Raw genomic sequence first — 12,598 nt, forward strand, 5'->3', positions numbered from 1 at the left:
GTTTGGATAGCGTGAAGAAACGGGATTCTATTGTGCTCTGTCCCAAAAGTTCAAATTTGTTTTTCTTTGAGGTATATTAGCTCATTTCATTTTGTAAACTTCTATCTAGGAAACTCAAAATTAACACGCGATTATTTATAGCTTAATCTGCTTCGAGCTCCACCATTCCAAAATTTAAACTATTTTTCACGTTCTCACGAAGTTTTTATAAATTCTTATGACGTCAATATTTATGGAATTAATTTTGTCCACGAGCACACACGAATTTACTAGTTTCACTAGTCAAAGTATGCCTTGTAGTTTCGAGGTTCTGTTATAAAAAAAGAAAAAAACAAACTAAAAATGACTTGGTTATGTTATACAAAAGTTATCTACCTTTATACAATGGTAGATTTTAACGAACGTTGGGAAATAATCATTTAACATTTAGTTGCGCATTTTGACTATTTTGTCTTTCTTTATTAAATTCATTAAATATTATTACTATATCATAAAAAAAGTTCTTTATTTAATTATTTTTTAAAGCAAGTCTATATTGATTTGAAATGTTATCACGACTTCATACTTTATAACAAGTGAAGCTAGCAATTTTTCTTCACATACTGTAGTTGTTGTTGAGACGTCGTGGCGAAATGTAAGTGTATTTATATTAGTTTCTTTCTCGTGATTTTAATTTCTAATAGTTTCTAATACATGCATGCGTCTTGAAAAAGAAATACTAATATAGTTTTATTCTATACTCACTATTTCTTAATCATTCTATTAATTTTTGTTTAATTCTCTGAACACGTGGTTCCACATTGGATTTCTGTAGAGTTACTTTCTACTTGTGAGAATTTCAAAGTAATTAATATGTAGAACAGAACCTAACAAAATTAATGAAAAAGACTACACAAAAATAAACTGTAAAAGAAATTTAGGGAACCTTTCTGTACCGATTCAAAAATCTAAAATATATCTAAGTTAAAACTAAAAGATTGACTGCCTAAAGCAACAAATGATTTCCAAAAGAAATAAACTCAATTTAGTACACAACCATCCCTTTAGAGATTAAACCACTGTTTGAAATTACAATTTACCTTTTGTTTGTAAGTATTAACTTTCACGAAAGTGACAACGCCACATTGGCATTAGTATTATATTTATAGAAAAGACGTATTTCCATGTATAAGGGGGTGGGGAACACTTTCTGTCTCTTAGACGAAACGTCTCTTCAAATATGTTAATATCATCTTCTCCCTGCGACATTTAAACTTCTCAGTAATATTTGTCGATATATAACCAGCTGTTTACTAATTTCGATTCAAATTAAAACAGCTCAGTAGTTCAATTATTCTTAATCGGATCTTGTGAATTTTCCGAAAGTCCTCTCTCCATACTCCCAGGTTCGTTTGCGCAATTTCTTTTTCTTTTTGTCATATTCGTTTTCTACGCAGTTATTAACATCCAGCAGGCTGGGGGTTTTTTTTCTTTATATTATCCTTTTAACAAGGACAAAAATGTTCAGTATCAAACAAACCCCAGTACTGTTTGCTAAGTACTTTTCGTTTTGAATTAAAAATAAGCTATCGGCAGAATTCTGGTTTAAGCACCCCATATAACCCTTCATGATTATTTTATTGTTTGGCATGTTTTCTGTTGCTAAATATCCTTCATTTCGCCAATTACTGAGAAGGTGAGGGAAGAAAGAATAGGAAGAGAAAAAGTGATCGTTGGAGGGTGGTTCAATAGAAACAACGTGTGATGTGATGGAAGAAAAAAGTTGATTGAAGTGGGAGCTCTGGGAGTGAAAGAATGTTGGAAGAGGACATTTACTGGAATCACTTTGATTAGTTTTTATGCAAACATCACCATCATCATTTACCGTTCATTTTTTTATGCTGGCATGGGTTGACGGTTTGACTGGGGCTGGTAAGCCAGCAAGCTGTTCCAGACTCCAGTCTGATTTGGCTGGATGATGCCCTTCCAAGAATTTAGTGGGTACCTTTTATGTGTCACCAGCACTAGCCACAACTACGATTTCACTTGGCTTGATGTGTCTTCTCAAGCACAGCAAATCGCCAAAAGTCTTGATCACTTGTCATCACCTCCACGAGACCCGACATGCTTCACCACCTCATCCCATGTCTTCCTGGGTTTATCTCTTCCAAAGGTTCCCTCCACATTTAGAGATTAGCACTTCTTAATGCTGCTATTCATTTTCACTCCATTACCAAAGTCCATATTAAATAATATTGATATAATGAACTATATATATATTATATGTTTGTTTTTGTTTCAGATGGCTATCAATTTACCAAATATTGAAGAAGACAATAAACTGTTTGAGCAGCTTTATTCTCTTTTGCCCAATGGCCCTAATAAAGTACAATTAGAACCAAAATCTAAACATACCAAAGCAAAAGGTCCAGTAATTGATTCAAATGAGTCAAAAGAAAGTAAGTAATGAATTCTATATATATAAATATATATATATATCTTTATAGAACTTTTATGTAATCATCATGTCATTATGCTAGGAATAGATTGATAAATACACAAGAATTGCAATGGTAGATTCATAAGCAAGTGGGGATCTATTTTGATATGGTTTAACAATGCGATAACCCCATGAATTGCTCAGCTAGCTGGCCAGAAAGTGTAGATGGTTTGTTATGAAGAGAACATAATGCTAAAACTGGCTGTAATGAAAGCATAGTAGCTACTGGAAGAAATTGAAATAGTGTTACTCTGTTGACAGCAAAGCAATTTCTTTCATTGTGCTGCAGCCAAACATTGTATGAAGGCTGTTTAAGAAGTGTGATGATTGTAACACACAAACTTGGATTAAGGAGAATATGCAGAAGCTAGAAAGAAGTGGATTCGTGAATTAGTTAGATGTGTAATGTTAACTTTCATGAAAGACAAGACACAAGTGACCAAGGATTGTTGATAACATGTAAGTATGGTGAAAATGTATTCTGACAACAGAAGATACTTGAATCAGGGAAAATTCATGGAAAGATTTGGCCTCAGAATGTTAAAGCATCATAAAATCTAGCAGGTGGGGCATGAAGGTCACATTTTCTAGAGTGTAAGGAATTGAATTGATCTAGTACAATGGTTCTCAACCAGGGTTCATATAAGGTTTTGTGGGGTCTACGTAACAAAATAGTAACTTGAGGATCCACCATAGTATTTTAAGGGCCCCTGAAAATATTTTGCTATCATCATTATCATTTAACATCCACCTTCCATGCTAGCATGAGCGAGACTGTTTTGGCAGAATTTTTACAGCTGGATGCTCTTCCTAACACTAACTACTCAGCAGAGTGGACTTAGTGCTTTTTATATGGCACAAGCACAGTCGAGGTCACTTTTGGCGAGGTTTTTACAGCTAGATGCCCTTCCAAATACCAAGCACTTCACTGTGTGGACTGGGTGCTTTTAAGTAGTACTTTTAAGGGTCACCAAGTACTTGCAAGACAGAAAAAAATTTAAAAAAACTTTCAAGAGGGGAGGAGATGATCTTGTGTTGGATGATGAAAAGTTATAGTCAGACAGATACAGGTGTTTTGCTGTAGAGGAAGTACAAGGTTACTCAGCCGGAGAGAGAGAGAGATTAGGAATGAAGACAGAAACGGGTGCGCTACTGCAAAGGAAATATACAGTTACCCAACCTGAGGGAAGTGCAGAAGAAGAGTGAGAGACAGCAGGATAGAGATGGTGGCAAAATACCGGGCGTACTCACAAGGAACAGAGATCAGAATATAAATGGAATGGTTGAGTAAAAGAAGAGAAAGATATTGATGGTGGCAAGTGCCAGGACATACCCTTGAGGTTACAATGCCATAATATAAGTGGCAGGATATTGTGAAGGAAATGTGATTAAAGGGTGCGAGTAGTTGGTGAAAAACTTGGGTATATATAGATTGGGGGGAACTACCAGATAGCAATGATACAAAGGAAGAGGGCCATGAGGGCAGGACTGGGGTGCGAGAGCTTAGCACAGTGTATGAAGCAGGAAATGTGAGAAAGAGGAGTGGTGTGGAGATGTAGATTGGTTTGTTGGGATAGGGTGAGGAAAAGGTTTTCTTGTTATGTATGGGTGAAACATACAGGTCGGGGGCTAGCAGAGTCACCAAGTGAAAATGTTAATGTACGAATAGAATAGTGGGTATTCATAACGGGTGTGCAAAATGGACGTTGAGCACAGGCCTTGTGCAAACAAAATTTTATGCACCACATAGCTAGACGAGTTCAGAAGAAAAGCCATAGTAGTTAATAATTAGTATTATTCTTATCATTGAAATATTAATACTAAATTAATATACATGTACATTTTAATAGTTAAATTTATCTCATAAGCATTTTGCAGCAGGGGTTGGGGGTGGGGGTCTGGCTGAATGCCTTGGCAATTGAATAGTGAAAGAAATAGAATTCTAGATTCATTGGCTAAGTCATATTTGAATAATAATAATAATAACTTAGCTGTTGATTCAAGAAAGAGCGAGTGAGTTGTTGCTTCATACAATGGCATCAAAGGAATGGAACGATATTTGGGAATGTATTTTAAATATATGACAGACACTGGGAATGGACGTTGAGCACAGGTCTTGTGCAAACCAAGTTTCACGCACCACATAGCTAAACAGGCTCAGAAGAAAAGCCCTAGTATTTAATAATAATTATTATTCTTATCATTAAAATATTAATACTAAATTAATATACATGTACATTTTAATCATTAAATTTATTGCATGAGCATTTTGCAACAGGAGTGGTGGAGTCTATTGCAAGAAACAGCTAGGTTTCTTTCTCTAACATTTTACATAGTTCAACCAATACATGTTGATATGTGAGAAACAAAATAGGATTTTTGAAAGTAGTTTCTATAAAAATAGTTTTTAAACTACAAATGTCTGTGGGTCCACCAGAATAAAATAGTAATCAAAAGGAGTCCATAGCTAAAAAATGATTGAGAACTCGTGATCTAGTATATTATTGGTATTCAATTTCTTAATCCCAAAATAATGAATCAAACCTGACAATTTAAAATTCAGAATGTTCAAAACAAAACAAAATGCAATTTTTATTTCTACCTCCTCATCCTCTGTCTCACTGAATGTCTTGTAATCTGCATTTTACTTTCAATGTTTATTTACAGCTGAAGACAATGCCATTCAATTAGAAATCAAACTTCAGAACAAGATTGAATCCTTGCAGTGTAAGTAGAAAATTATCTGCTCATTAATTTTAGTCCATCAGCAAAATATGCAACATTAATTTACTATCTTCTTAGTAGCACTTTAATACTACCAATGTAAAACTTATGAATAAATTAGTGTTTCAGAGGTTATGAGTCAGGTCTTATTGGATTTATGAAAAGTAAAATACTTCTACTTATTATTTTCAAATTTGGCGCAATGCCAGCAATTTCAGAGGAGTATGTCAATTACATCGACCCTAGTGGGATTTGAATTTAGAAGATAAAGATTGATGAAATGCCTCTAAGCATTTTGCCTGCCATGCTAACAATTCTGCCAGCTTAATGCCTTAATATTTCTATATATTAAAAGACATACTCTGCAGCAGAAGTGTTAATCAGTCTCTTTGGTGGTGTAAAGCACTCGTGATAGTGCCACATAAAGTGCCCATGCGGTGTCACATAAAATCACCTGTGCGGTGCCACACAAAAGCGCCTATACAGTACCACATAAAGGCACCCAACACACTGAAGTATTTGGCATTAGGAAGGGCATTCGTCCATAGAAACCATGCCAAATCAGACTAGAGTCTGATTCTCCCCAGCTTGCCAGCATAGACAACAGACATTAAATGATATCTCACTGCAATGTACAACAGTCAAACTGTTATGGTGCTGGGTTACACTGCCCTATGGTTAGCAAAATTTATACATGAAAATGTTAACAATATATACACTACAAACAGAGTCCAAGTATTTTCTCATCACAGATTATCTTGGATCAATTATCAAATAATGAAGTATGGAAAATTTCATTTAGATATTCTTGTTTCTATTTAACATTCTACTCCAAGTTGCATAAAGAAGCATATTTAAGAGCCATTGCATGCTAAACCTGATTTTCAGGTGGAAATAAAATTTAATACTAAATCTTAACCTTTTAGTTTCAACTGGTTGATTCTGCCTTCACTTAATCATCAAGATCATCATCATTTGACATTTGTTTTCCAAATTGGCATGAGTTGGATAGTTTGACAGGAGCTGACAAGGCCATAAGTTGTACCAGACTCTGTTGTCTGTTTCAACATGGTTTCTACAGCTGGATGCCCTTCGGGATCTTTTTTAAAACGGGGGCCACATTTTTCATTAATGTTTTACGTAGTGTTTTTGGTGCGGAAAGACTTTCAAACTTCGTATCTATTTTGTGTTATAGAACAGAAAAATATTTTTGTATTCGAATTTATTTCATGTAAAAAATTGTCTTATTTCGATAATTTCAACCAATCACTGACGTCCATTCAGTCGATATACATTAAGTGCCGACTACATAAACAAACGATTCTTCGTTTTATTTGCTTTTTTCATTTTAAATTTGCTTTAACCCTAACCCTAACCCTAACCCTAAGGTTAGGGTTAGAGTTAGTTGTTTCAGAATCGTTTGTTTATGTAGTCGGCACTTAATGTATATCGGCTGAATGGACGTCAGTGATTGGTTGAAATTACAGAAATACGACAACTTTAACATGGAATAATTTATGGATTTCTTTTTTTTTAAAGAAGACTAAGAGAAAAAGATGTTTTATATGACACATTCTACCAGTGTTCCAAGTTTCAAAGTGTTTCGTTAATGAAAAATGTGGCCCCCGTTTTAAAAAAGATCCGCCCTTCCTAGCACCGACCACTTTACACAGTGTACATGATGTTCTTTTGCATGTCACCATCACCAACAGGGTCTCCAAGTACCTTGCAAGGGAGAGGCAAAAAATGCTCAACTGAGAGTGGAGTGGGGTATTCGTGCTAATTGAGAGATTAATGGTATAGAGAGATAGGTGTCCTGCAATAGATACATGGATACTTCAACTGGGAAAGAAAAGAGAGTGGGTTAGAGAGTAAGATAAGGAGAATGTAGTGAAAGAGATGATGGTAAAGATGTTAGGACGTTAAAGGTGGTGAGAATAAGTGAGGTGATACAGAAGTTTGGACTGGGTTAATGGGCAGGATAGAGATGACTTGTAAATGATGTTGAGAAATATAGGAGAGGCTCGGGGGTGCAAGGGTTGTGGTAGATATGAGGGCATTGAGGGTGATAGCAGATAAGCAAGGTTTTAATGGTTTAATAGTAGAGAGAAGGCACAGAAAGATGATTGGTGGAAATAGTAGGTGGAGGACGATGATGGGAATTGGAAGTGGTTTTGGGTGGGAAAGTAAGGTAAATGAGAAAACCAGGTTATGTAATGTGTGCCTGTTCTTCTCTGGTGGTTTTAAGATATAAATTCTGCTGAGGTTGGCAGATCCTCTTGAGTATAGCAAAATGCTGGATATCTCAGTTCATTGTTATCCCCTTCATAAGGCTCTGTGTCTTGAGATTGGCCTTCAATACTTCATTCAATTTCTTCCTGGGTCTCCCTCTACAAGTTCTATCTCCTTTAAGTAATCAGCACTTCTTTATGCAACTGTTCTCATCTATATGCATCACGTGACCAAACCAATGCAGTCTTCTATCTTGCACACTGCATCTAATTCCTCTAACTTTACTCTCAACACACTAGCTCTCTGTTGCACATGTCCACATATGTAGTTTCAAGATTTCAATGATATTTTTTCCCCCTTAGAATGACATTGTAGTATAGGTGTGGTGAGAGGCTGGATCTGGCCAGATGTGGCTGCTTTAATCCTTTAGCATTTAAACTGACCATATCCGGCCAAAATACACCTACCTGGAAATGTCATTTGAAACAAACATTCACATCATCAAAATCTCAAGGCTGCAAGATAATGCATGATTAATTCAAAACAATGTGAATTAATAGGCATTACATTTGACAGTAATTTGAATGCTAAAGAGCTAAATACTAAATGATTAAATTAACACTTTTCACAATTTTATGTTCCAAGCACCAGCTAGTTACAATGTAAAAGTTATTTTATCTAAATACTTCTTGATTTTTTTATTATTTTACAAAATTGATTGAAATATAGATTTCATTGTAATATGGTCACGAAACTGTTAAATAACTAAATTTATTAATTATACTTTCCTTTCATTTTAGCCAAACGTAAATTACTTGAAAGAGGTGTTGTTTTGGAAAGACGGCGTATAAAGAAACAAGAAAAGAAACTTCAAAAGAAGAAAAAGTCTCTCTCTGCAAAGACAGAGAATCCAACTAAAAAGGAAAACAAGAAATTGGAAAAAGATGTTCCAGAAGTAAACCAGGAAGAGAAGTTTTTATATGGATCTCTTGAAATTGGTGATTCTAATAAAAAAAAACGCAAAACTATAACAGGACTTCATGGTAAAAATTACAAACAGCTTCTAGCTAAAGTAGAGAAATCTGAGAAGAAATTTAAAGAGCTGGAAATAACAGATTCTGAAGCTGCTGACAAGATGAGATCAGATGCTAAGATGAAGGCTGCACTGGACAAGGCAATGGGGAAAAAAATCAAAGATAACCCCCAGCTTTTAAAAAAAGCTCTGAAGAGGAAAGAGAAATTAAAAATGAAACGCAAGAAGGTGTGGGAAGAACGGGAAAAGAATGTGGAGAAGAAGCAGGAGGCAAAACAAGCGAAACGTGTCAGAAATATTGAGAAAAGAAAAGACAAAGTAAAAACATCAAAATCAAAGAGATCTATTAAAAGAGGAAAGATTTTGCCTGGAATGTTGTAAAAATAAAAATGCTTCATTTATTTTTCATTTTTCTTTGCTTGGTTGTCTTTCCCCCTCCCCCTCCACTATTTTACATTTATTATTTTATTGTTTCTGAAGCTTTCTATATAACTCCATATCTTTTGTTTTTGTCATTGGACTGTGGCCGTGGTGGGTCTCTGGCTTGTAGGTTTTAAACAAATCAGCACTAGTGTTTTGGGGGGTTTTTTGTGGGGGGGACTAAGTCCGATACTTATTTTATCGGTGTCTTTTGTTGAACCCCTAAATTTACATGGATGTTAACAAACCAACACCAGTTGTCAAACAGTGGGTGGTGAATAGCACAAAGACATGGAAAACCGTCAATATATATGATGGGCTTCCATCTACCAAATTCTCTCACTAAATATTGGTCAGCCTGGGATTAATAGTAAAAGATATTTTCTCAAGGTGTCGCACAGTGGAACTGAATCCATAACCACATGGCTATGCCTGCACCTAGTTAGAACATTTTAAATAAATTTTTGGCTAAAACTCTTAAGGCTTTTATTAACCTACCATTATGTACCTCTTTATCAGGGGTTACAACTGACAGATAGCATCAGCAATTTGAAAAACTAAGTTTCTTGAGCTCAGTCAGAAGATTGGCTGCTAAGGATATTTCTTCAGACAGCATCATTTAATGTCCGTTGTCCATACTGGCATGGGTTGGATGGTGGGACTGCACCAGACTCCAGTCTGACTTGGCATGATTTTTACAGTTGGGTGCCCTTCCTAATACCAGCCACTTTACAGAATGTGCTGGGTGCTTTTATGTGGTACCACCAGAAGGGTTGGTCTTAATACTTCTGATGTGGGATATGGATCTTCTTGAGTATGGCCAGGTATCTCAGCCCTCTGTCTTCATCCTTGCTTTTAATTTAACTTGGTGCTGGATTGACAACACTTTAACAAAGTCTGTAGTACTAAGAATGGTTCATATCTTTGTTGGTCTAAATATCTCCTCTGAACACCAGTCAAATGGAGGACTTAACTCTACAGTTGGATCTCATGTGGCTGGTGCCCAACAAATTAAGAAATCAGCTAGATGTTCAAAGTCAATTTTATCACAAATGAATTGTTTGATTGAACCTGTTCATGAAAATATTTAAGTCTGCTGATCCTTCGAACTCATGTTTGTAGTTAGATATTTCTTTCTTTTCAACTTGATGTGTTGTCCTATCAAAAGTGCTTTCAAATACATTAGTTTTATGGGTGGGGGGATCAATGATTAAAGTAGAGAATAACTCAAAGGCAATATTCTGAAACTCAAATGTTATCCATACAATGTATAATTACCATCTGGTTGGAACTTGTAGTTTTCTATGAATAGGCCTTAGTGTTGGTGAGATGACTGAATGAAGCTGTATCTATGGCACACGCAGAGTGAGGTTCACTAGCAGGATGAAAGTAGAGGCTTCATCATTGTCGGGATAGTTTGAGTAATGACAAGCTATACTTGTCTAAAAAGGGGATAAGGACAATTATTCATGTGATCAATCTTGTCTGCACAGCATCATATAGGGAACAGCCTTAATAACACTAAAGTAAATACTGATTTCTCTCACAGGCACCAGACCAGAATATTGTGGAGACTTGACATGTAACTATATTATTACTTGACTGGTTATTTTATCGACCCTGGAGGAGTGAAAGGTAAAGATGAGCTTGGCATGATTTGAATTCAGAATGCAAAGTATTTCGTCTACTGCTCAAATGATTCTGCTTATCCACCACTGTAAATACAATAAATATTAATAAATAGTTAATATAAGTATGAGATTCCTTATGTGAGTTCATGTGTGAAAACAAATTTTGTTGTGTCCGGTGGGAATCATAGTGCCTTAATGTAACACACTGGTTCAATTTCCACTCATTTATTTATTCCAGAAAGCTTTTTTTGTCGCATTTGTGACTGTATCAATGGATTTTGACTCTGTCCGTTATTGAAGCTATGATTTTATTTCTTGACTGGTAGTATTTTATCGACCCTGGAAGAGTGAACGGTATAGATGAGCTTGGCATAATTTAAATTCTGAATGCAAAGCATTTTGTCCATTGCTGAAACAATTCTGCTTATCCACCACCATAAATACAATAACAGTCGGTCAGAGTCAAAATCCAGCAACAAAAAAGCTTTCTGGAATAAATAAAAGTGGAAATAACCCATAAGACACTATGACTCCCCAGCCACAAAAAAGGAAGTATGAGAATAGATTTTTGCTAAGTTATTAGGACATATGGGATATAACTAATGATGACAAAAAAAAATCTTTGGTCATTACTTGAAATTATTTCTGGACAAGACTATAACAGGGTTCTAATATTTTCTCATAATCTTTATTTACAAAAACAATTTGTACAAATCATTTTCTTACTTTATTCCCATCCACTTTTCACTAATAAGCCACAGTCTTGTGGCTGCTTCTGTATCTAAAGCATTTGTTGGAAACTCCATCTCTTTGTTGTTGCTGAAAAAATAAAAACAGTTGTCTTTTCAAGCTTTCTATATGGTCAATTATAAACACACAAATCTTTTAATTTCCATTTACCAAATCCACTCACAAGACTTTGATCAGCCCAAAGCCTCAAATAAGAAATTCCTCCGATGCTCTCTTGTCATTCTCATCATCAGAAATGTCATGAACCAGTGGCTGGCTCATTAGAAATCTATAATTATTGATTATGCTGTTCACTAAGTGTAACAAATAAACAGATATTCAGATGAGTAAAAATATAAAAAATTTTGGCACAAGGCCAGCAATTTTTGGGAGATGGGGCAAGTTGATTATATCAACCCTCCAGTGCTCAACTGGTACTTATTTTATCAAACCCAGAAGAATGAAAGGCAAAGTCGACCTCAACAGAATTCAAACTCAGAATATAAAGACAGACCAAATACTGCTAAGCATTCTGCTAGGTTGAAGCCTTTTATCAATAATAGAATTATTGAAAATATTAAAAATAAAACAGAGTTAACCATACCAGAAGTAGTGTCCTGAAACAGTCTCAAGGCTGGGATCAACACTGCAAAATAATGCTGTTTGTGCACCTTGCATAGGAGTTTTCAGTAAGATCCATTTAATAGGCCACAATAATATACTAGAAATATATGATTTATTGATTCCAAGATGGTTGCCTAGATTTGTATTAGTAACACCTGGGTAGACAGCATTTACAGTAACTCCAGAACCTAAGTGAGAAGAGAAGAGAAGAAAAGAAAATCACTAGAGACTCTTTAAAACATTATCTCATCTGATATTTACTCTCTCTGAATGCATATAAAATATACTATATATATATGTGTATGTGTGTGTAAAGCTGTATATATAAATGAATTAAAGGTAGTGCTATGCTACTTTGTAATCATTATTATTATCATCATTGATATATATGTGTCACCCGTATTACGAACCAGGTGATACACGAAGGAGTCATACCCAATGACTGATGTAGCAGCATCATAGTCAACTGCTACAAAGGTAAAGGTGACGCTTTAGATACAAATAATTACAGAGGCATCAAGCTGTTAGATCAGGTTATGAAAGTTAGAGAGAGGGTCATAGCCCAACTAATTAGGGAGCGAATCAATTTAGATGAGATGCAGTTTGGGTTTGTGCCAGGTAAAAGCACTACTGATGCCTTATTTCTAGTGAGACAGCTGTAGGAGAAATACCTAGCTAAGGATAAACCTCTGTACCTGGCTTTCGTTGACATGGAGAAAGCCTTTG

The 12,598-nt window shown here is 35.4% G+C and overlaps 2 protein-coding genes across 6 annotated transcripts in view; one reads left to right on the plus strand and one right to left on the minus strand.

Moving 5' to 3' along the window:
* Positions 1 to 523: 523 nt before the first annotated feature.
* LOC106875379 (uncharacterized) lies at positions 524 to 8,876 on the plus strand. Of its 2 annotated transcripts, none has more exons than XM_014923481.2 (4): positions 524 to 634; positions 2,282 to 2,438; positions 5,147 to 5,206; positions 8,236 to 8,876. In XM_014923481.2, exons 2-4 carry the CDS (start codon positions 2,282 to 2,284, stop codon positions 8,847 to 8,849), a joined length of 831 nt encoding a protein of 276 aa, XP_014778967.1. In that variant the 5' UTR covers positions 524 to 634; the 3' UTR covers positions 8,850 to 8,876. The 2 variants fall into 2 exon arrangements, with proteins under 2 accessions (XP_014778967.1, XP_052824680.1); XM_052968720.1 differs by lacking the exon at positions 524 to 634 and adding an exon at positions 1,239 to 1,385.
* A 2,304-nt stretch (positions 8,877 to 11,180) lies between these two features.
* The window catches only part of LOC106875378 (retinol dehydrogenase 13), a 9,834-nt gene continuing 8,416 nt past the window's right edge, over positions 11,181 to 12,598 (minus strand). For all 4 annotated transcript variants that reach the window (XM_014923479.2, XM_052968719.1, XM_014923478.2 and 1 more), the window contains 2 exons: positions 11,853 to 12,060; positions 11,181 to 11,338 (listed from right to left, as the gene is read on the minus strand). In XM_014923479.2, coding sequence (XP_014778965.1) covers positions 11,242 to 11,338; positions 11,853 to 12,060 — 305 coding nt within the window. In that variant the 3' untranslated portion in view covers positions 11,181 to 11,241. The remainder of the gene's footprint in view (positions 11,339 to 11,852; positions 12,061 to 12,598) is intronic.

Source organism: Octopus bimaculoides, chromosome 6 (assembly GCF_001194135.2).
Source record: "Octopus bimaculoides isolate UCB-OBI-ISO-001 chromosome 6, ASM119413v2, whole genome shotgun sequence".
Lineage (NCBI taxonomy): Eukaryota > Metazoa > Mollusca > Cephalopoda > Octopoda > Octopodidae > Octopus > Octopus bimaculoides.